At 38.0% G+C, this 20,847-nt stretch overlaps 1 protein-coding gene across 25 annotated transcripts in view; it reads right to left on the reverse strand.

Annotated features, from left to right (window-relative positions):
• The window catches only part of USP54 (ubiquitin specific peptidase 54), a 118,163-nt gene that overhangs the window by 36,483 nt on the left and 60,833 nt on the right, over positions 1-20,847 (reverse strand). For 23 of the 25 annotated variants that reach the window (XM_065922597.1, XM_065922583.1, XM_065922595.1 and 20 more), the window contains 7 exons: positions 20,562-20,654; positions 5,641-5,775; positions 3,792-3,905; positions 3,569-3,651; positions 3,041-3,146; positions 2,784-2,930; positions 971-1,120 (listed from right to left, as the gene is read on the reverse strand). In XM_065922597.1, coding sequence (XP_065778669.1) covers positions 971-1,120; positions 2,784-2,930; positions 3,041-3,146; positions 3,569-3,651; positions 3,792-3,905; positions 5,641-5,775; positions 20,562-20,654 — 828 coding nt within the window. Of the gene's footprint in view, positions 1-970; positions 1,121-2,783; positions 2,931-3,040; positions 3,147-3,568; positions 3,652-3,791; positions 3,906-5,306; positions 5,427-5,640; positions 5,776-19,989; positions 20,061-20,561; positions 20,655-20,847 lie in introns of those variants that run through there. The other 2 variants (XM_065922606.1, XM_065922607.1) reach the window with 2 other exon arrangements.

Here is a 20,847-nt window from a genome sequence, read left to right on the forward strand (position 1 = left end):
GACAGCCATGGAAACAACAATCCAATCAAATCCCCACACTGACCCTCTCCTAAGACTGGACCAGTCACATTCTTAGATGGTGTGTTCTTACAGTCAGACAACTAGCACAGTGCTTATTTCATAATAGATGTTCAGTAAATGTATAACTGAGTTATTTTAACTGAAACACATTTATATGCTTTTTTCATACAAATCTTATTTACTATTTTATAAGGCATGGTGTTATTTTTCAAATAAAAAAATCTAAAGCTCAAAGAACTTACATAAGTTGCCCAAAAATACAACAGTAAAAAAGAGACAAAGAAGAGAATCAGGGAATTTGACAGACTTTACTATTTGTGGAAGATATTACAAAAGGTCCACAAGTTGGTATAGATTAGAGTCAGCAATTTCCTAGCTGCTAACCTTATCACAAGAGGCTTCCTAACTCACATGGATCACTTAAACTACTTCAGCCACACACTCCATGGTTTAGATAGCACCAAATTTCCAGCTTTAAATATCATCATGGCCTTATTTTTTTTTACACTATCCCAAAACATGTTAATCCATGATAGAGTATTTCAGGGAGATAACTACTAGAGAACAATTTATAGCAGTTCTGAGACAAAGCATTACTCACTGTTAATTCCAAGATTTGGAATTCTGAATTCTGTGCTAAGCTTATAAGCTAATTTGAGACATTAGATTGTTTTTGCTCAAATCAACCAATGAATGTATTAAAAAAGCCCTTTCAACTATAAATACAGAACTGTGCTAAATGCTTGGTGAAGGGATTCAAAGAAAATATAGAAGATAAATTGATCCTGTCTTCAAGGAACTTGTTCTGTTGGGGGAGCAAGACTGATATTCATAAATTACAGACAGGCAGCTAGACAATAAAATTATGAAAATGAAACAGTGAAGACAAGTAACTGTAGTTCTTTGCTCCAGTCACCAAACACGTCAAGAAAGGTCTGAATATTCCTACCTCCTTGACATGAGCGTCATCAAAATACATCCATTTGCGGATTTTTGTTTGGAAAAAGAATGTAGAGTAATGTTTGCCATAGTAACAGATCATTCCTACTAAGTAGAGTTCAGACTGCTTGGCCCGATCATCTGTCACTCTGAAAAACAGCTGTGGGGAAAGAGGAGAAAGGAAAGAACAGTCACATACTCAACCCTCTCATATCATCTCTCAGAAGACTCCATCATTTCTTAATTAAGGTACTGACTTGCTTCTTGTTTTGCTAGTCCATATTATCATAAATAATGAACCTAAAAAGGCAGAATTTAAGGAAAAGAGAGAAAATGGTCAAACTGGTAAGGTGGTGATATTTTTTCATACATTTTAATAATCTCTCTTGCTGGGTCTTATCCTAAGGGGAGTCAGGAGTGTTGGAAAAAATAAATAAATAAAACATTCTTAAGTTTCAAAAGTTATTTATCAGCTGGTGCCATAAATACAAAGTTCCTGCTGAGACACTAAACAGAGGATAAGAAAGGCCTTAGGAGGAGCAATTCACACCGGTTACTAGCATTTCAATTCCAAGATGTCCAGCACTGTCCTGGGTACAAAGAGACATATAAAATGTTTGAAAGCAAGGACTCTTGCCTTAAGGAACCTGTTTGGTTGAGAAAGCAATCATAAAAACAAAGCAAAAATAGAAGAGAAAACATATGCTACAGAAACTTAGAAAAAGTGAGCTTTTTATTGTGCATAGCTATTATGTCAGAGATTCTTTGGCAAGGAAATCTAAAATAAGATCCCAGTAGTCCACTTATTCTCAGCCATAACTTAATGACATTAAAAGACAACAAAGGATCTCCTTAGTCACAGGACCATCAGAGAGAGAAACCAGTAGAAAGGCAATTACAAACTTCCTGGCTCTTCTGAACTGAAGGAAAATTTTGGCTGTACCTATACTAGGACGTACAGCTGACAAGGCAATGACCCCATGTTTGAAGTCTGTTCCCTATTTCCCTGAATAGATGCATGGAAAACCTTCTAGAACTCTCTTCCAAGCCAATTCATTACCATGTCAACAGATACTGGTTCCTCACCATGAATTTAACATCCAGGACTCATGTCACCAACTTCTACCTCTTTCGTGGCCCACAGCAGCACTAGTCAGGACTGCTTCCGTCTTTGACCTTACTACCTCCCACGGATGAATACACTGGTATTAATTAACAATGAGCAGAGCAGTGGATAACTCTATGAATTATTTGATTTTTTTTAATTAATTATTTATTTTTGGCTGCGCTGGGTCTTTACTGTTGTGTGGGCTTTCTCTAGATTCAGTGAGTAGGGGCTTCTCTCCAGTTGTGATGCTCAGGCTTCTCACTGCAGTGGCTTCTCTTGTTGCAGAGCACAGCTCCAGGGTCTGCAGGCTCAGCACTTGTTGCACATGGGATTATTTGCTCTGTGGCACAAGCGACTCTCCTGGACCAGGGATCAAACCCATGTCTCCTGCACTGGCATGCAGATTCTTAACCAATGGACCACCAGGGAAGTACTGAATTACTTCATTTTTATCACTAACTACTCTCTGCCCATCATATTTTTCAAGGCCAAGATCATTCCATATCTTTCAAAAGGCCTTTGCCACCTATACAAAGAAGGTATGTGAGCATGAACATGCATGCATATGCATGTTTACATACACACACAACGCATTTGCTCAAAACTCTTTAATATTTGTCATTTAGGATACACCTTTGTGTTTAGAGCTCATTGTCCTTGAGCAATACTAAGATACAAGAACTCCAAGTGAGAAATACAGGTAATTAACACTCACATCTCCCAGCTTAAGGCAGGTGCCCAAGCTGTGAATGACATCCTCTGCCAAGTCTGAGTGGTCCGAGTCCCATACCAGCCCAATTGTGATAATCTGTGGCGCGTTCATCAACACACGGCGAATCCGAATCCTTTCTCCACAGTTGCTCTGAAATACACATATAAGGTCAGCTTGACATGTTTCCCACTGGCTCTGCCTTAATTCCACTAACCCAAGGGCTCTCCTCCCCACTCTGAACCCCACACCTGACAACTCACCGGGCAGTTCCGCAGATCCCCCATGGTGCTGGCATTCTGCAGCAGCTCACCAAACATGCTTGGTGAGGGTTTTTCTCGTCTTTCCAGCATACAGATAGCCTGATTGCTTATAGATGGGAAGTTGAAGGGGGATGATTTGGGGAGTTGTACAGAGTTATAGCTAAATCAAATAAATCATTCATGCAGATTCCTAACTCACATATTTGACTTCCTTCCTCTGCCCACTATGCTAAAACCCCTTGTCCTGACCAGCCTCAGTGTCCCACAGAGTAAGTGAGCCTGCTGGTCCCCAAATCCAAAGCTCATAGAATCCCCATTCCTCCTCCCACTCTGCTGGCCAGAACCGGGACTAAGAGAAGGTGAGAGATGGGACAGGAAAGGAGGAGAACAAAGGTTATTCAAAATGACTGTTCTGAGATCCCACAATATAGCAAAGACTCAGCAATAAGGCTACAAGCTACCTGGGAGCCTTTGGTTAAAACCCAGGAATGCCTAAGAATACAGAGAACGAAATGCTCTAAGACTCACCAAAGGGAAGTAGTGGAGATATAATGCACCATCTGGATGAAAGGCAGCGGGTCAGAAGTGGCGCCACAGCTGGTACATACACACTAAGCCCAGGGAGAAAAAAGTGAAACCAGTAGGCTATAGTCATTAACTGCTTTGGCGCCCATGTGACACTCTGCGTCCTAGGATAAAGTGTTCTTAAAGAAAAGATCTAAGAAGTGATAGGGATAAAGATAAGGTTCACCTGCTCAAACAGTGTCATCGCAAACTTCTGGTGGGAGATGCAGTGTTGGGCAGTACATATGTCCTCTTTGGTTTCATCAGCAATGTGGAAGTGAATTCTCATCAGGAGGTTTTCCTAACAGGGAAGGAACAAAAGCAATGTATCAAAAACATTTAACAAAGAAAAGCACAAATTTGTTGGCAGTTTACTCAGAGAGACAGCAATCCTTCTGGGAGGCGAGAATATCTCTGATATATTTTTAAAATTTTTAATTTGAAATAATTATCAATTCACAGAAAGTTTCCCCCAAAAATTGTATAGGCAGTCCACATACACTTCACCCAGTTTCCATTACAGAAGGCATCTTACATAACTATAGTATGATACTCAAACCAGCAAATGGACATCAATACAATCCAGAGTTTATTCAGATTTCACTAGCTTTACATACATTCATCTGTGGGTCTACAGCTCGATTCAGTTTTATCACATGTATAGTCATGTAAACACCTCCACAATCAAGATATAAAACTGTTTCATCACCACAAACCTCCCTATGCTATCCTTTTATAACTTTACCCATTCAATCCCAACCTTAACATATTAGCAACCACTAATATGTTTTCCTATCTCTATAATTTCATTATTTTAAGAATGCTATATAAATGGGATCAACCTTTTGATACTGCGTTTTTCACTCAACATAATTCCCTTTAGATCATTCAAGTTGTTGCACATCAACCATTTACTCTTACTGCTGCATAGTATTCCATGGCATAGAAGTACCACAGTTTGTTTCACCCCATCTATCCATTAAACGTATTTGGGGCTTTTTACTTTGGGGCTATTATAAATAAAGCTTCTATGAATATTCATGGGTAGGTTTTCATATGAACATATGTTTTCATCTCTCTGGGATTCATGCCTAGGAATCTAACTTCTGAATCTTATGATAGTTTTCAAGTTTAGTGTTTTTAAGAAACTGCCAGGGGACTTGCCTGGTGGTCCAGTGGTTATGACTCTGCACTCCCAATGCAGGGGGCATGGATTTAACCCCTGGTCAGGGAACTAAGATCTCACATGCTGTGCAGTGCAGTCAGGGAAAAAAGAAACTGCCAAAGTGTTCTCAAGAGTGGCTAGATCATTATAGATTCCTACCAGCAATAAATCAGGGATCCAGTTTCTCAGGGGGTACATTTTAACCTGTAATAGGATGTACATTACTCAGACTGTTTAACAGTTGCACAAAGAGAGCCTTCTGAAGATTGACGGGTGGCACCTGGAGTTGAAAAAAGTGAGTGTTGTCAACTAAAAATCACCAAAAGTAGCACATCATGTTTGGGCTAAGGACTCAGCTACTCTCTATTTAATTATCTTAGCGGGAGATCTGAGTTCGATCCCTGGCTCAGGAAGATCTATTTAATTATCTTGGGTAATGCAGGAGCTCTCAAAGTGTGGTTCCCCAGACCAGTAGTATCAGGATTATCCCACCTAGGAACTTGTTACAGATATTCTTGAGCCCTACTCCAAACCTACCAAATCAGAAACTCAAAAGAGAGTAGGACCCAGCAGCTTATATTTATATAATGAGTCTTGTCTCCTCCGAAGGTGAGAGCTACTGTTCTGTGCAATGGCAAGCACGAAACGACCCTAAACCTGAAAGTAAAAGAATAAACCCACTAGGCAATTCATACTGAGAATGAATTCATACTCAGCAGAGACAACTTAGAGCTCTGAGAAACTAGGGAAATTCTAGTGCTAGCTGTAGAGATGAGGAATACAGTAAGTACCACAGTAAAGTAACAAGTCCCTGACGGAGACCATCCACAGTCTCACCCCATATCAAAGAGGGCCAGAGGCCAGCACTTACAAAGCACTCCGCGGCATCATCCATAATTCCCAGCTGGAAACGCTGTTCATCCTGAAAAGTCTTTGCCAGAGCACTGCGCAGAGTGTCAGATGGAAGCACTTTTTCACTACTGCACTGAAACTGGTTAAAGATCCCCTGTGGAGAAGAGGTTAGACAAGGGGAAAAGCACAATGCTGTTACTCAGCTTCTCTGCATCCCAGTCTGTCATGCTAGCACATCCATGCTTATAGCTATGGAACCAAATGTACCTTCCAGGAGTTGATATGCCTGCAGTAAGTAATAAAAAAAGTAAAAAACAAGATTCCTAAGAATGGGCATGACACGCGCTCATAAGGATCCTTGCTCTTCCGAGTGTGATATATCATTAAGGACACATTAGGAGAGACTGTTGTCATGCGTTAAAGGAATGCAGTTACCTCATTTCCTCTGATATATAGAGAAATAAATGGTCTGTAGTAAATAAAGATAAATTATATGTCAATAAACTGGTTAATTACTCTCTGGTGGCTCATCCTATGAAATCTGGCCCTCTTCCTTTAAACTGTTTAGCTACTATAAAATTACCCAAAAGTAAAAGGAATAATATAACAAATACGTACACATCTAACACTCAGAAATAAGCATTCTATCATGCTTACTTCTAATCTGCAGATAAAGCTAAAGTCCCCTTTAAGATCATGAGTTCATAGCATAATCTTTTGTTTTTAATACTTTATATATATTTGTAAGTGTGTGTGTATTTATCTCTCAATAACATACAGTATGCTTGTGTGTATATGTTCTTTGTTTTATGTAAAAAGTATCACACTGGATTTTACTTTAAAAAAAAAAATTCAGCATTATTTTTGAGGTTATCCATACATTTCATCCCTTCTTCTTGCTGTATGGCATTATATCAGGTTACTCTATCACACCTATTTATCATTTTTTAATTGACAGAAATTTTGGCAGTCTCCACTTTTTTGCTAAAGAGATTATGGCAACTTAAACTTCTACCAGGGCATGAATATAAATAAATTGCCCCGTATCCTTGTCAGCAATTAATATAGTCAAACTGGTTAATTTTAGTCTTTCTAACTGCATTCGTTTTTCTGGGTCTTCTGTGAGTACTGCTGCTGCTGCTGCTGCTAAGTCACTTCAGTCATATCCGACTCTGTGCGACCCCATAGACGGAAGCCCACCAGGCTCCCCTGTCCCTGGGATTCTCCAGGCAAGAATACTGGAGTGGGCTGCCACTTCCTTCTCCAATGCATGAAAGTGAAAAGTGAAAGTGAAGTCGCTCAGTTGTGTCTGTGAGTACTACTTATAGCAAATACCTTCTTCTAGTCGTTTGGTATCTTTCCAGCCCAGCAGTTTTTTATTTTGCTGTAAGTAAATGTATCTGCCTTCTCCATCTTTACCTATATTTGAAAAAATGATGAATGTGATATCCAGAGAATGGAAACAAAGAGTGGCAACAATTGGCACCTTCCCCAGTGGTATCAGACCCTCCGCCCTCAGGTTAGAATGTGTTCGCTGACATCACATGGCCCAGATCCACACCAAGGCACCCAGACAAACTACTCACCCAACAGTGAGTTACATATCAACATGACAAAGAAGGTCACTCACCTGAAACCCTTATTAGTAATTATTCATATTAGAAAAAAAAAAAAATCCCAGGGTTACTTTTCAGACTTACGAATAAGACCAGAAATGAGATCACTTTTGTCAACCTACCTATGTGAGCTAACAAGAAGAGGTCCCACCAACCTAGAATGGCTAATTCTTGGTCCTCATTTTACTTGACACTTTACTAGCAGTAGCTCAGTCACTCATTCCCTTCAGATTTTTATCCAAATATTACTTTCTCAGTATAGTATTCCTTGACCACTCTTTAAAACAACAAGCCTCATCCACTTTTTCTAAACCTCCCATGCTTACCTGCTTTAATTTCCCCTACGGCACTTGTTACCAACAGTCATACCATATACTTTATTTGTTTATTGTCTAACTGCACTCCCTAGAATATGAAGTCAGAAATTTTTATCCTTTAATTTCTTGCTATACTCCAGCACCAAGAATGGCATGTAGAAGCCTATCAACAATGAGCTTTCGGGCTTCCCTGGTGGCTCAGTGGTAAAGAATCCACCTGCCAATACAGAGACAAAGGGTTGATCCCTGGCCTGGGAAGGTCCCACATGTGCAAAGTAACTAAGCTTGTGCACCGCAGCTACCGAGGCTGGCTCTATAGCCAGGAAACCGCAACTGCTGAGCCTGAGGGCCACAACTACTGAAGCCCACACTCCCTAGGGCCTGTGCTCCGCAACAAGAGAGGACACCATGATGAGAAGCCCTCACACTGCAGCTGGAGGGTGGCCCCTCTCGCCGCAACTGGACAGAGAACCACACAACAACGAAGACCCAGCACAGCCAAAACATATATAAATAAAGTTAAACATTTTTTTTAATGTTTTACAATCTAGTTTTAAATGAATGAATGATTTTATATGGGTAGATCTTATTAAGGGAAAATATTAAGTCCCTACTCTTTTTAAGCAGATGAAGAATCAATTTTCTGAGTGAAAATGTTTAAGGTAATACAACCAGTTCAAGCAAAATGGGACTAAACCTCATTCTTCTAATTTCAAGTAGGAACTGTTTTCTTCACACTATTTTCTTAATATCATCATTCCACCTCATACACATTGAACATCTATCCCTATAGCAACTTGAGAACAATTTACCATGTACCTGGCTATTATTTGCCTATAAACAAGTCTATGATATGGAGGAGGCAGTACCAGCAAATCATATTTAGTATTATTTAACAAGCATGGAGTTGGGGGCAGAGGTCTCTTATAATTACTTTTAAGTTATTTTGGATTGACCTAGAAAGTTTTAAAAAGTCTATTATAAGATCAGGTAAAGGCAGAGCAAGATCTTCCATAATTTGTTGCTGGGAGTGAAAGAAGATCTATCAGTGACCCCTTAAACTAGACCAAAAGGAAAGGTCTAGGTCCACGGTTAAACACTCCCGGAGGGCAACTGGATAGACCAAGTGACCAGTGGAATTTTGAAACTTGGGAAAATGTGAAGAAAAAAGGAAAAGCAAAGTAGGAAAAGAAGTAATGACTGCTTCTACGTATGGTGATCTGAACACTTGATGATATAATGAAAGAAAGTCACTTTAGCATGGCCAAACTTGGTAACCACTATCATATTCCTACCTGTCATTCTTCTCAATCATTAATGGTAAGGCATCAATGCTGACAAAAGCTCTACCTCTTGGGCAAGGGACAGATAAAGTTTGGTTCTTTGTTCAGAGCCCACAATCAGTTCCAAAACAAACCAATAAAAAATTAGTTTCAGGACAGTTCTGTACAAACACAAAGAATGCAAACTACAGCCCCTTTAGTCTTTCTCAACTGGGTTTCCTCAAGAATTAAGTCTTAATACTCGAAGGCATCAACAGCTCCTAATGAATTAACTTCTCTCCTACACATAGTACTAGTTATGTTACCATCCTAGACAGAATTAAGAAAATAGTCTCAAAATACTTTATGGCTCCAATGACCCTGTTTGAGAAAGGACAGCGCTCCATGGAGAGATGGCATAGCATAATAGCATAATAGTATGGATTCTGGAACCATATTATTTGTGTTCAAAATCCCAGCCCTATTATTTCTCATCTATATGACCTCGGACAAGTTATTTAACTTCTCTAGGCTTTAGTTTCCTCTTCCAAACTAAAAGAGAATTAATAATAGTATTTACCTCCTAGGATTATTTAAGGATTACATAAATTATCTATCTTTATACTTATATTTTAGACAGATACTTATATCTTAGACAGTCGGACAGTATGAAAGTGCTATCTAACTGCTAACTGTTATTATCATCACCATTCTATCTGGGAGTTATTTTAGGTTGCTGCCTGCACTGACCTATGAAGAAAGGCCTTGAATCAGATACACTTCTACCTTGAGCTACCTCCTCAGCCTCTGAGATCTGGGTATGAAGGTTGAAACTCTTCTCTATTCTGCCACTTGTATTTAAGAGAGGCTGATTTCCCATGACCTAGATAACAAGGGAAAGAAAGACTTAAAGTCAGAGCTCTGCCTGCATCCACAGTGCATATGCAACAACAGATCTGGCTCTTGCGTTCAGAGGCATCATCTCCATGCTACCTACTCTTTTTTAACCTCTTAATTACAGATAGTTTTCTCCATACACATTGAATATCTTCTCAAAATAGCCTCTCCTTGCATATTCTTTCTTTTCTTATTTTAATTATTATTGGTCTTGTTAGGAACAAGCATGTGCATCAGGGATGAAGCAGCCTAAGCCTGCCCAGCATGCATCTGTGGAGCCACAGCCCTGGAAGAAGCCGCAGCACAAAGCCCCTCTGTTAGGGCAGCACACTAACCCCTGTGTGTCCCTCTCACATGAGAACCAGGCTGGAACGCGCCTTCTCCCGTTCCCTTTTTCACCCTCCTCCCACCTTTCCCAGAGGGAGATCCTATTCACACCAAAGAAAGCCAAGAACATTTAGTTCAGCAATAAGAACAGGTGGTAGCACCAATAAGGAACAAAAACTGGTATTCTTCCAGTTGCTGAGTTCTATGGCAGAGAGGGAGAGAGGGCAGGAAGAACCAAAACCCAGGAATCATTTTCCTCTGTGGGATCCATGTCAGTTTCATTTCAATAAATAGAAAACCCAACTTTGAGGTTTCTCTCTGCTCTTCTTCATAGAGTGAAACCAAAGAGGTGTTCCTTTTCATTCTCAGGAAAAGGCAAATTACTTTTTGTTTATTAACTATTTTCTTGGATGCAGTGCAAAAGCAACAAGACTTTAATGACTAAAAGCAGGTGCTTCCCCACCCATCTCTCTTGGATCAAGTAGCAAAACAATTCTACTCACATGAGCATATAATTATTTGGATTAGTAAAAACCATGTAAATAAGATAAAAGCGCCATAAAGACAGAAAGTCTTTGTACTTTGGCATGTACAAATGCAGCTGTTGCTTCAGATTTTTTTTCTCTTTCCCCTAAAACACAGACTTTGTCTTTAAGCAAGGAATAGCTGATTATTTCTCTCTCAGAGCTTTCTAGCTTTGTATCAAAAAGAAGTCATGAGTAGAGAAGATACAGGTCAAGGAAAAGGGCTGTCACTAAATTTGATGCTTCATGGGCCCAAGGTTTTTGGAAAGTGCCCTAGTCGGCAATCCGACTCACCTCTGAGAGGTGTCCAGCAATGTGTTTTACAAAGGCATGACGCATGTTACACACTGCTACTAACGCAATTCCCAGGGGTTCTCTTCTTGATCTGAGCTTCCCAAATCTATAATTTTGGCTCTTGTAACTATCCTTTTTTCCCCCATACCTCCTGGAAATCATACACCTAAATAAATCATAAACCTAGACGTGGCCAATTGAGCCTGTTTGTAAACACAATCCTTTGAAAGGAAGATAAAGGAGCTACTCCTAGTGGGTCACTGACTGCTGGAAGAGAGAAATTTCACCCTAGTTTTGCGTGTTCAAAAGAAAGCTGAACGTTTTCTTTCAAAAGAGAAAGAATGTTTAAATGTTTACCATTCTGGCACCCAAAACAGTAACACTGGATTTTTAACATTTATTGCAAAGAATTTCAAACATATCAGGTTAGACAAAACAGCACAATAAATTTCTTTGTACTCTTTATCCATCCTCAACAATTATTGGCCTGCGTCCAAGCTTATTCCATATATACCACCCACCCACTCACCCCTTTCCCAGATCATTTTGAAGCAAATACCAGACAAATATTTCAGGAAATGCCTCCAAAAAATAAGAACACTTCTAGTTTAAAACACAACCATAATACCATTACCACACTCTTAGAAAAAGGTATTCAGTCAGTTCAACAGAAACGCTTGCTCAAACTTTGGGGGAGGCAGAGAACAGCTGGCCAGTTTCTCTCCTGGGATTCTTTAACCTTATGTCTTAAAATAGCCTCTGGACTTCCTAATTAGAAAATTACCCACATATCCTATATCAGTTCCTTTAAATTAAATTCAGTTATCAATACCATTATCTCCCAATGAGTTTAGGGCTTTATGTGCACTCAGTTCATAACCTAAAACCTTGGACTTGCAGTGGTGAAGTAAAAGACCATCATAAACTACCTTTCACACTCATTCCTGCCACTCATACAAAAAAGACACCCACACACACACAAAGGTAGAGACACAGATAGAAATACCAAGACCTCAAGACACTGGACAGGTAGACACAGAGGCACAAAAAGGCCAGATTCACCATGGAATAGTACTGCTTTCAGTGGGAAATCATAAACTAATATTAAGCTAAACTAAACTAAAATATAAGTCAATCTGCTAATTTTTGCAAAGATCAAAAATGTAGGACCATATAGATTACCAACAGTATTCAAATTAAATTTTGAGAATCAATATCATAACCATTTACCCCATGGGGAAATAAAAAATGGAACTCTTATGGACAAGCACAAGGATTGTGAGATTGTAAAAGTTTCAGGTTCTGCGATAAACTCTGGAAAGGAAAGAATCATGGTGATCTAATATATTTTTCCCTGAAGTCATATCCTCTATTTGAAATATCATGTAAAATTCTGAATTTTAGAATTTCATTTTTGCTTTTTTTTTTAAACTTTATATTGGAGTATAGCCAATTAACAGGTAATGCTAGTGGTAAAACCTGCCTGCCAATGCAGGAGACATAAGACATGCAGGTTCAATTCCTGGGTCAGGAAGATCCCCTAGAGGAGGGCATGGCAATCCACTCCAGTATTCTTGCCTGGAGAATCCCATGGACAGAGGAGCCTGATGGGCTATGGTCCATAGGGTCGCAAAGAGTTGGACATGACTGAAGCGACTTAGGAGTAGCAGCATAGCCAATGAACAATGCTGTGATAGTTTCAGATGGACAGCAGTGAGACTCAGCCACACACATATAATTTTTAAAAGGATAAGAGCTTATATACTATCCAAGTTATGTCAACTGTTAAATTAACTCAGAAAACTTAGGGACAGCCTAATACAACTTTAAAACTAAGAAAAGTTAGGGACTCCCCCACTGGTCCAGTGGTTAAGAATCTGTGCTTCCACTGTAGGGGCATAGGTTCCATCCCTGACCAGGGAGCGTGCATGCCATGTGTGCAGTGTGGTCAAAAAGTAAAAGAAAAAAGAAAAGCCTAAGAAAGGTTAACCGAAAGATCACAAAAATATGGGCATATTCCATAAGTAGGCAAAACAATGAAGTTCAACTCAGACATGTGCCTTAGACATAGGACCTTCCTTAAGTGAGGGCTGTTTATTACAAGCTAAAATTTCTGGGTAACATATAGGGCTGTTTATTACAAGCTAAAATTTCTGGGTAACATACTAGAAATCTAATTTCCTGGTTTACATAGTCAGTCCAGGAAAATGGATTTATTGTTTTCTGACAGTGGCAAGGACTATAAGACAATGAAGAACTTTCTATTCCTAAAACCTACAGGAAAAACAAACAAAAAAAATGACCAGACTGTAATTCCTTACATCACTTTACTCCATATGTATATGTTTCAGTCCCCAGTATAGGAACAGCTACATGGTACAAAATCAAAAAATATTGACATTTATTCCCTTAACCCTCAAATTTCCCCCCAGTTAACAAGTGAGCAATCAGAAGAACAGACTTTACTGTTCCTTCACAATAGTCTTACTGCGCTACAGATACAGACTTACACATTCCAGAACACCTTAATATACAAAAACCTATTTCCTCCATCCCTACCTCCATCATCACCACCACTCCGAGGCTTTTAGGCCTTATACTAAAACTTAAAAAAAAAAAATCACTAATTGAGAAGATTTATTGGATTTAATCAATCAATGCAGCATTCTTCTCTGCCTATAACAAAAAACACTCTGTCCTACATCCTGGCACTGCAAAGCCTCTACTACAATCCCTGGAAGGAGAACAAAATCTTTGTGGCATACTAAGTACAGAGGACGGATTTCCTCCTCTGGATAGAGATAAATAAATAAACCAACACCAAAGTAAAGTCATACCCTGGGGGCCAGGGTATAGGAACAGATATGAGTAAGAGCTCTGGGCTATAGGCATGACAACGGTTTAGGTCAGTAATACTAGATGGGAACAAATTTGCTGTTTTAGAAGGGACAGGGTAATTAGGACACAAGTCCCTTCTATTTGCTAAATCACAGTTGAAAGAAACTGTGGTTCAAAATAAGCAGAAAGACTAACAAATTCTTCATTAATAATTTGAATGCAAGATTTTGAGGCTGCAATTACTTTAGGGACTTAGTGTCAAGTAACACAGAAAAAAAAGCCAATAGTATATTTTACAGGACCAAAAGAAATGGACTATCCAAAATAGTCCATTTCTGTGGTTTTATGTACAAACCACCAAAAAGTACTGGACACAACATATTCTATTGCACCAGTGAAGATTATAAGACACAGGACTATTGACAGATGTTCACGGACCAAAAGAAAAAACAAAATACAGACATGATCCAAACGTATCCACATAAGGCCAATAGTAAATGTATATTTAAGGTGTTAGGTAAACAACTGGAGAAAGAGCAGGGATACATATCCTTCAGCCAGACTTGGAAGGGCAAATATTTCATCCAAACATCAGATTAAGAGAAAGTTGGCTAACTTCTGACTCATCAAGGAACATGCTTGTGTTTCTTTGTGCCCTTAATAGTAGGTTCTAGAGATAAGCAATTATGCTCTAACATAAAGAATTCTGACTATAGAACTGGCAAGTTTTACAGACTATTTCAAATTCAGCAATCCTCTAGTCTCTTGTTTTAAAAAAATCTAAGAAATAAGAATTTTATGTATAAAACTTAGCACTAAAGAATGCAAACACCTGGAGAAGGAAATGGCAACCCACTCCAGTATTCTTGCCTGGAGAATCCCATGGACGGAGGAGCCTGGTGGGCTACAGTCCACAGGGGCGCAAGGAGTCGGACACGACTGAGTGACTTCACTTTCACTTTCACTTTCAACCCTCAGCTGAGACTTTCAGCTCTTGTGTTTACTATTGATTGTTTTCTTGAGTTCTCAAAGACCTGTGACCATATTTTTTTTTAAGTTGCCTGTTTTCTAATTGCATCACTTTATACACTGTTGTCTAATAATATGTGGTATTTAGAATGCCTTCTTAAATATTTTCAGCAGCCATTGCCTGTATTTTCTTAGCACCTGAACTCATCTGACAGGGAAATGCAGCTTTTTTGTTTGCCCTCTCTGCATACTGGACCATCTGAGTCAGTGTTCTAACTAAACCCTGATGGTCTCTGAGCCACTGTTTTACCAGACTCAGTAGTTATGTGCTTCAGGAATTTTTCGGTAGAATTGGTCCTATTAGGAGACTCTTGGTGTCACCTTTGTTATCTTAAAAGCTGGTCCCTTCTCTGAGGCTCTTAATTTTTTGAAAACTTGATGCTATTTCAGTGAAAAAAATTGACAAGGCTATTTAAAAAATTGAGGGAAGCCATTTAAGAAATTGAAAAGTAATCGCAAACAACATTGGGTAGTTGTGACTTTCAGTTCTGTATCAGTTGAATTTTTGTGCTCTTTTCCCTGTGTATGTGGTGGTTCTATTTTTCTCCAGTAAAATTTTTTATTTAAAAAAAAAAAAAAAAGAATGCAAACAGATCATGAAGTATCAGCAAAAAGGAATCCTTACTGGCCTCATCAAATATTCCCCTAATTTTTAAATAGAAAAATATTTACAATTATACTCACAGAGGAAAAAAATATAGAATTATGCCCACACTGGTCACCACAAAGTTAACATGTAACTTAACCACAGGATACCATATAACTGCTCTGCTGACAGAACCCTAGTCTTTCACTCTTTCATCAGCTGACCTTTACCATTATCGACTCCCCTCCCTGTCCCCACTCCCACCCCTGCATTATCTCACTCTTCCCTTACTAAATGAGGCATGAAGGCTTAGATTAGTGGATCTAATAAAAAAAAATATGAGGCTAAATGTCACAATATAAAAATCTGTTAAACAGGACAAAGTGAGAGAGAATATAAGACACAAAGAAAAAGGCAATACCCAAACTCTGTAACAAAAACACCAAGAACTACTAAAAGACTCAGGCTTCCCTAGTGGCTCAGATAGTAAAGAGTCTGCCTGCAATTTGGGAAACCTGAGTTTGATCCCTAGATTGGGAAGATCACCTGGAGGAAGGCATGGCAACTAAAAAGACTATATGAACCCAGAAAAGCTGTGTTTATGTTAAGGTCCAGGCACTGAGCCTAACACCAAGAGAGAAGAAAAGCTGGGCCACCTTCCCCAAAACCCACTCAGCCATGCCAAACATTGTTAAGTCAATCACAGATCTACATAGAGAGAGTATTTTCAAAACTTCGTAAAGAAGATAAACTCTTAAAAGAGTTCTGACAGGTAGATGTGGTTTGATTTAAAAGGGATGTGTTATTGTTTTATTTATTGTTATGTTATTGTTTGGGGTGCCAAGGGATCCAGACAGAGTGAATGATGTCTGCAACATGGTATCTAAGAAGCAGACATACTATGTGCAATATCTACTGTCATAGCTGAAACACAGTCGTGGGAAGGAGAGGAAGGGAAAAGAAGTGTGAAATTAGTTTTTTAAATGTCTATAATCTTGCTTTTTAAAGTGATTTAAAAGACAATTGGAAGCCACTCCAGGGATATAAGAAGGGAGTAACTTCAAAATATCACTCCAGGGCAATCTTAGGTTCGAACAAATAGGAAGATATTAGAGATGGAAAGGCAATTTAAGGATGGGGTGGGAGTACTCTCTTTACTAAAATGGTGGGCAAAAAGACTTATTACTAGAAATATCATAGACCAGAGAGGAGGCATAAAGCAAAATGACGATCTCTGTGAGGGAATACAAACTATTTTGTTTCCCTCTTTACACTTTAGGTTTCCCAGATTGCTGTATTTTTCTATAATAAAAATCATCATTCAAATAAAGAACAAACATGATGGGTATATACAACCAAAGAGTAATAAATAAATGCCCATGTGCTTACCACACAACTTAAAAAAATGGAAAAATTGGGTTTGAGACTCCCCAATTGATTATATCCTCCCCATTCCACCTTCCAGAGGAAACCATTATCCCAAATATTGTGAAAAGCATTCCTTTTTTCTCTACAGTTTTATCATATCCCTGAACAATATTGTATCCCTGAACAATATGTTATTTAGTTCTGCCTGTTTTTGCTCTGTATATAAATGGAATCATAGTTTAGCTGTCTTCAGTGACTTGCTTTTTTCATTCAATGGGATTACATCTCTACTGCTCTTAGAGATAATAGGAAACTAATCATCTTAGGAAACCAATGGAAATACATCCCAATAAACCCACCGAAAATATATGTAACTTATCCACCAAATATCATAGCCTAGCCAACCTTAAACATGCTCCGAACACTTACATTAGCATACAGTTGGGCAAAACAATCTAATACAAAGACTACTTTATTGTAAAGTGAATATCTGATCTAATTTACTGAATACTTAAAGTGAAAAATAGAATGGTTGTATGGGTACAGAATGGTTATAACCGTATTGGTTGGTTTAACCTTATGATTTTGTGGCTGACAGGGAATGACTGACTGTGGCTGACTGACAGCTCATTCTAGCTGCCCAGCAACACAAGAAAGTATCATACCACATATCATCAGCCCAAGAAAAAATCAAAATGCAAAGTAAGGTTCCTACTGAATGCATATTGCTTTCGTATCATCATAAAGTCAAAACAACCATAAGTCAAACCATCATAAAACAAAGACTGCCTGTAATCTTTCTGTGATTAAGTTGATATATGTAGCTGCCAACTATTCATTATCACTAAGTGAAGTCGCTCAGTCGTGTCCGACTCTTTGCGACCCCATGGTCGGTAGCCTACCAGGCTTCTCCATCCATGGGATTTTCCAGGCAAGAATACTGGAGTGGGTTGCCATTTCCTTCTCCAGGAATTCATTGTCACTACTATATAGTATTTTACTCTGGGAATAAACCATAATTTTTAATCCATTATACTATAGTTGGAATGGGTTGCTTCCATTTTTCTGTAATCATAGAAAAATACTACCTTAAATATCCTCTAATATATCTTCTGGTGTGTATGTACAGGAAGTTTTCTACAGGGAATATCTAGGAGTAGAATTACTGAGTAGTAGGATACCTGTTACTTCAATTTTGTTTGACAAATACAATGACAAATTGGTTTCCTAAATAGTGGTGTCAATTTATATTCCAATCAACAATGTACATAAATTCTCATTATTCTACCTTTTAGGTAACAATTTTATCCAACTTTTAAATTTCTACTAATCTAAAGGGTATGGTTTAATTAATATTTCTTAGATTACTAAAGAGTGTAAGCCTCTTTCATATCCTTAAAAGTTAATTGGCTTTCCCATTCTGAGAAATGCCTATTTATGTCTTTTGTTAGTTTTTCTGTTGACTCATCTTATTTTTTACTTATTCTTTATGGGAGTTCTTCTCTAAGTGCTATGCTAGATACCAATCTTTGTTGATTATATATAATACAGACACTTTCTCACAATTTGTAGCCCTGTATATTTACTGTCCTTAAGGAATCTTCTGATGAACAGAAGTTCTTGAATTTTCTATAGTAAAATATGTCAAACCTTTTAGCTTTGTATTTTCCATGACTTACTTATTAAATCCTCTCTATCACTTAGGCCAAGATACTCCCTCATAGTTTCTTCTAAAACTTAAAAAACTTTGTTTTTCACATTTTAGTCCTTAATTCATTTGAAATTCTTACTTTTGGTATAATATGAAGTAGGGATCTAATTTCCTTTTTGTCTATACAAATAACCAATTATCTAAGCACATTTATTGGAAAATCTAAGACTATAATTTTCAAATTAAGTGCACAACAATTAAAAGAATGCAAATAATGCCATCTAAAACAAAGTATGTGCAAACTAAGGCTTAATTATTTAACATTTATTTAGCACTGAGGGATTGAAAAGCATTTTAGGAAAAAAAAATCAAGTTTTTAATCTTCCAATATAGCAAATTTGATAGCTCAGTTGGTAAAGAATCTGCCTTCAATGCAGGAGACCCCAGTTTGATTCCTGGGTTGGGAAGATCCCCTGGAGAAGGAATAGGTTGCCCATCTCCAGTATTCTTGGGCTTCCCTTGTGGCTCAGCTGGTAAAGAATCCACCTACAATGTAGGAGACCTGGGTTCGATCCCTGGGTTGGGAAGATCCGCTGGAGAAGGAAAAGGCTACCCACTTCAGTATTCTGGCCTGGAGAATTCCATAGACTATATAGTCCATGGGGTCACAAAGAGCCAGATGCGACTGAGCAACTTTCACTTTATATAGCAAAAGTGTCTATCTGTAGAATCTGTAGAAATTCTATCTGTAGGAGATTCTCCTACCAGGTATTTCCCCAGGATTTAGATCTCCCTAGCAAGTAACTTGCCCTGTTTTTTTGGTTTTAATATCATGAACCAGACTTCCCTTGGACTTGATGACCAAAGGATCACTATGTTTCTTGTCTATCTAAAATTAGATACTTAATGTCAATGTACCTTTCAGAAAATCAAGCCAAATGCTCTTTTGAATGGACTTCTGTCTGAATGGATATAGTCAGAAATGTTACAACTTGTAAAAAATCTTGTTTCATTAAAATTTCATATTTAAACTCCTCAATTAACCAACAATTTATTTTCTTAATTTATTGTTTTTGTTTTTTTGCTGCACTAAGAGGCACAGAGAATCTTAGTTCCCCAACCAGGGATTGAACCCATGTCCCCTATGGTGGAAGCATGTAATCTTAACTACTAGACTGCCAGGGAAGTCCTCAATAATTTATATTCTATATTTTGCTAAGCTATAATGGTTGCAAACAAAGAGTTGGAAAAAAAAGATATTTGTGATCCTAATGGCAAAAAGTTCAGAAGTCTCAGTTATCTCTTTCCAGAGATATCAGCCTACCATGGACTAAAACTTCAAACTGATGTTGGCCAAAAAATTGTTTTGACTCAGCTGTTGCAAATTTAACTAGGGTATAATCCTGGAGTTTTTTGGTTATAATTCCTGTTTTCAAATGTAAAAACAACTAAGTTAATAATGATCACAACCAAGCATCCTTGTGACAAAACTAAGGATTCAGACTTCATGAGACTGAAAAATGACCCTAGAAGTTTCATCATCCAACCACAAATAATGCACTGTATATCTGGACCAAGCAAACAGAGAGGATACATGTTGGAAAACTGATTAAGAATGGGCCTTTTATACATCCTAGTTCTTTCTCTTTAGCAACTTACCTAAAATCTCTGAGTGAGAACTCTCTCGCATTACACCATTTTATTTGTCTCTAAATGAATCCTCAGTTTCACTTCATTCAGAAATGAAAAAATTGGAGTCAGATTAAAATAGAATCAATACAGAGACTCTATTACATGCAATAATAGGAAATATTATTATGGAATGGGAAAATGGGAAAATTTTAGCACTGATTTTTCCTCATAGAAACAATTTGTTGCTAAATTTAGCTTTAATAGACAATAGATAATTTCATGAAAAACAGCTGATTGTTTGCTTTTTCAAAATGAAAATTTAGTATTAGCTTTTCAGATAAATACTCAAAGTCTAAGCACATGTAAATAGTACCCTATCACATTAAATAAAGTTGTATGGGCAAAAGGTTCAGAGAAACAGAATACCAAGTAGTATTTCTTTGCAGCAAGCAAAATTAATCATACTTATCCTTTGCACTAAACCATAGGCGGATAATGTAGCAACAATCTTTAGCATCAATCTGAATAATCAAACCACCTCAATATTGATCATTTGGCAACCTAATGACAGTGAGAAGAAACAAGTTTGAAGTTTTTACCTTGAGAGCACAAAAGATGCAGGAATCTCCCATGCATTTGTGAGTTGTAAGCTGCCTAAAGCTACGTCGGAAGATGTCCAAGTGCCATAGAACCTGAGGAAAAGGGAAGATACTTCATTATGCTACAAAAACTCCCCATTTAAATCAAGAAGTCAAGCAAACATAGGTAATGATCACAGAAGACATCATTACTCTCAAGGGAAAAGTTCATTCTAATGTATTTTAAAAAGTCCAAATAAAGTGGAGTATCCAATCAGAGGCACAGATGACCATTTTATGGAGAAAA

Source organism: Muntiacus reevesi, chromosome 2 (genome assembly GCF_963930625.1).
Source record: "Muntiacus reevesi chromosome 2, mMunRee1.1, whole genome shotgun sequence".
Taxonomy (NCBI): Eukaryota; Metazoa; Chordata; class Mammalia; order Artiodactyla; family Cervidae; genus Muntiacus; species Muntiacus reevesi.